Raw genomic sequence first — 3754 nt, 5'->3', positions numbered from 1 at the left:
GATGAGACCTGGGAGAGGCCAAATGGTATTTGTTAGCACTTCGGAGATGGAGCCAAGAGTCAAAGCGGTGGGTCTGAATTTGGTTTCGCCATCCAACAGGCAGCAGGTACTTGATTCCACCACTGAAAAGGCCAGTTCTGTGCTTGATCTGGGCAAAAGATTGACCCAGGGCAGCCAGTCAGCCCTGGGTAAAGGTGGTGGATCAGAGCAGATCACCCTGTCTGGCATGAATGACATTGCTGGTTCAGAACAGGTCGTCCAAACTGCATCGGGTGTGGGTGGTGGTTTTAAACAGATCACCCAATCTGCACTGGGTATGAGTGTCATCCAGTTTACTCTGAATGAGAATGGTAGTTTAGAGCAGGTTATCCAATCCACTGTGGGTGAGAACGGTAGCTTGCAGCAAGGCACCCAGTCTGCGCTGCCTGAGATCAACCGTTTAGACTGGATTGTGCATTCAGCACTGAGTAAGTGTTGTGGGTCAGAGCAAGTCACTCAGTGTAAGCTGGATCAGAGAGATGAGACAGACCACGGTATTCAGCCTGTAGATGGTTGCAGATCAGAATCAGAAGAACAGACCCAACTTATTGTTAGCAATTGCAAATCAGAAAAAGACCTGCACCTTGCCCAGGATAACAGTGTAGTTCCAGAGCAGCCTAACCTCCAGACAAAAGCTATGAATCTGGCTCCCGATCCAAGAACTGGCAGTGTCATGGGACTGAAACTGAAATTGGAAGTAGGAGTGCAGGGAAAAGCGAAAAGCTTTCCACCTTTACAGCACAACCTCTCAGCCACAGGGTTGAAGGAGTGGGTCAAGTTAGCCCCGTTTCAGGATCTGAGATCAGGATGGGACAAGAAATTGGAACAGTGTCTTCAACTGCCCTTGCTTGTGAGCAGGACATCTAGTCAACAGAAGCTGCCTCTTGAGAGCCAGGATATGGGGTCCTCAGACTTCACTCCCGATGTAGGGCTAGAACAGCAAATATATATTACTCTCTCTCAAAGCCTGGGTCCCTTCTCGGGCCTGTGTGTTCGTGTGCAACTCATGCATGGACTGGGATACCCACTTGGTCCGAGTAAAAGGGACTGGGGGGCATGGCCCAAAGTCCGGAGACGAGCAAAATCCTGCCCGGGCTCCCTAACAAAGAGGCAGGGGAGCATCAGAAGTAACAGAAGCAGCAGCAGCAGCAACAGAGTGAGATTTGCTGACTCAGTCGGTTTGGAGTTAACAGAAGTTCGTAGCTTTGACTCAGCAGAGGAGCCAATTATACCAGCACATGTACTGGCCAGTTTCAGTTCCAATGAACCCACAGAACAAGTTATATGGATACAGCGTTTCAGAATGGAATTCACAAATCCAAAGGATGATGAAAACTTCAGTGAGCGACTAAACAATCAGAAGGTGTGCCTGGAAGCAGTGTCAGGGGCAGAACTGGTTATCAGTGGTACCATCCTGGTCATAAACCTGGCCTATCATAAGGAGGTGACAGTCCGTTTCACCTGCAATGACTGGAAGTTCTTCACTGATGTCTCCGCTCTGTTTGAAAGCAACATTGAAAGCAAAATGGATCGTTTCACCTTCACACTGAATCCATCAATTCACTTGCTCCAGCCGGGCTGCTCTCTGCAGTTTGCTATAAAGTACAAAGTTGAAGAATTAGAGTTCTGGGACAACAACCGTGGCAGCAATTACAAGATGACCTACCAGTCCCTTCAGGTCACTGCCCCCAATGACAATGCGGATAGGACTGTCGATTTCAACTGACCACCAACAATCGGCAAGAACCAAAAATTGAGAAAAACCAGGCTGCACGCAGTATGATCGCGGTAAGCCTATCACCCTAGAGCCGAGAGACTTGAAATCCAAGAACTGCCTGCAGTGCAAAAGTTAATGAGAGACTGGGTGTGGTCATCCTCCCACCCCACTCCACGGGGAAATCAAGTGGATAATCACAGGAGTTAATTGAATGACCCAAGAATCAGAATTGGCAGCTGACATGGACTGGGAGCAACACAGCAAGGTCCTGCCCTTGCTTTCCGCAGAAAATATGAGACCACTCAAACAACCGAGTGCCTAGTGCTGGTTCAGTTAACATCTAAAAATGTTTGACCATGGAAAAAAGTAAACCATCTCATCAAGTGATACTGTTATTGGAATAATATAATTGTTCTCCTGTGCACTCTGAGTAACACTCCAGGATCTAAGAAATGGATGTTAGAAGTATTTCTATGCACTCATCAAGCTGAGAAGTTCTCAATCCTCTTTGTGTTGGGGTGACACCTTATGAATAACCAACTCTGTCAAGTTCTGATGATTAAACAGTTAATTGGTACTTTAGACTGTCACCAATCATTATTGTTCTGCAAGCATGTGTAAGGTGTGCCTTGTGAAACATTTGCTTGCACCAGATTTCACCTTCCTGTCAAGAGGGGAATTCTTTATGTACCCAATACACAATCAGTTTTGTTCTGTGTAAAGTTGTCTAGTTTGTTGGCTCATACCCATCATAATGACAAACACTCCGAGGCATGCTGGCTTAAAATGTTCTTACAAGTACTTCAATGTCCTAGTTAACAAATCTCCCCAGGACAGTCAATAGTGCATGTTGTCCAGCCAACAGCCTTATTGTGCCAACAATCTTTCCATGATCTAGGCAACTTTTATTTATTCGAGGAGTATTTGAAAAGGACTTAGCAAAATGTTCTGACTGCCATATGAATTTGTAATTGCTTGAATGTAGCCAGACATTGCACAGCCAGTAATGCCTCTATTGTGGTCAATGTAAGATGAACATTGACCCACCATCTCTGTTAAGATTCTCTAAATGAGTTAAGTGAGGATGGTAACGCTGACCTGGGGTGTCCAATCAAGCCTTGATTGATCTACTGTAGGCCTCCCAGCTTTTATGTTGCTGAATGCTGCCATCTGTAGGGTGTACACATTAATTTACAAGAGTTTGTGGAACTTCAGCCAGTTTTCAGCGCACTTTGAACATCCAAGTGTGATGGAAATTAATTGCTGGTGGGCCAAAATTGTACAGTATTAAAGCCAAGTACCTCCTGTTTGATACCTGATGGTAAAGTATTGGAGAGTACTAGTAGTCATGGAAAGTTCAATGTTCCATTGTTCATTCACTGTGGCTGTGATCGATCTCTGAGTTTCTGTGTGCAGTTTTCAGTATTCATTTATTCATGGGACCAGGGTTGGAGCAACCATCGGGAATGAACATTTCATCCCAGCACTGTTCTGTCCTGTTGTTTGTTCTGTTCAACAGCATTTCCAGTTTGTTGGGGAAGAGCTTGCTGTGCATTCTTGAGATTACCTTTTGAGCTCTCCACACTGGGAGTGCAAAGCCAACAGCTCAGAATTCTTAATGGGAAAAAGCTTTCCAAGTATCGAGACAACACCAATTGTCGTGACTAAACCTGCCCTGTTGATCTGTCCAATGATTCTCCAGTTTCAAGTGTAACACTGTAGCGTCACCAATGACCACCAGTTGGTGTTTAACTCCCGCTGATGTATAAGGAGTTTGTAATTCTCCCTGTGACCAGGTGGACTTCCTCTGGGTGCTCCACATCCCAAAGCTGTATGGTTAATGTTAGTGAGTGGTGGGTGTGCTATGTTAATGCTAGAAGCATGGACTCTTGCGGACTGCTCTGCACAATCCTTGCTGATTTGATGCATTTTGCTGTATGTTTCGATGTACATGTGACATATAAAGCTTTACCTTCTACCCCAACATCTTGTCCAAAA

At 45.4% G+C, this 3754-nt stretch overlaps 1 protein-coding gene across 1 annotated transcript; it reads left to right on the top strand.

Annotated features, from left to right (window-relative positions):
* The first annotated feature begins 489 nt into the window (after positions 1-489).
* On the top strand, positions 490-2555 carry ppp1r3da (protein phosphatase 1, regulatory subunit 3Da). Its single transcript, XM_059978733.1, has one exon. The coding sequence runs from the start codon at positions 677-679 to the stop codon at positions 1763-1765; it is 1089 nt and encodes a 362-aa protein (XP_059834716.1). The 5' UTR covers positions 490-676; the 3' UTR covers positions 1766-2555.
* Positions 2556-3754: the final 1199 nt, after the last annotated feature.

The sequence above is a fragment of the Hypanus sabinus genome, chromosome 9 (assembly GCF_030144855.1).
Source record: "Hypanus sabinus isolate sHypSab1 chromosome 9, sHypSab1.hap1, whole genome shotgun sequence".
NCBI classification, from domain to species: Eukaryota; Metazoa; Chordata; class Chondrichthyes; order Myliobatiformes; family Dasyatidae; genus Hypanus; species Hypanus sabinus.
The sequence above is the reverse complement of the archived record's forward strand: the minus strand, read 5'-3'. Positions and strand labels throughout refer to the sequence as shown.

What these genes read in the sequence shown, in the direction of transcription:
- ppp1r3da (XM_059978733.1), top strand. Translation starts at nt 677, where the DNA reads ATGAATCTGGCTCCCGATCCAAGAACTGGCAGTGTCATGGGACTGAAA.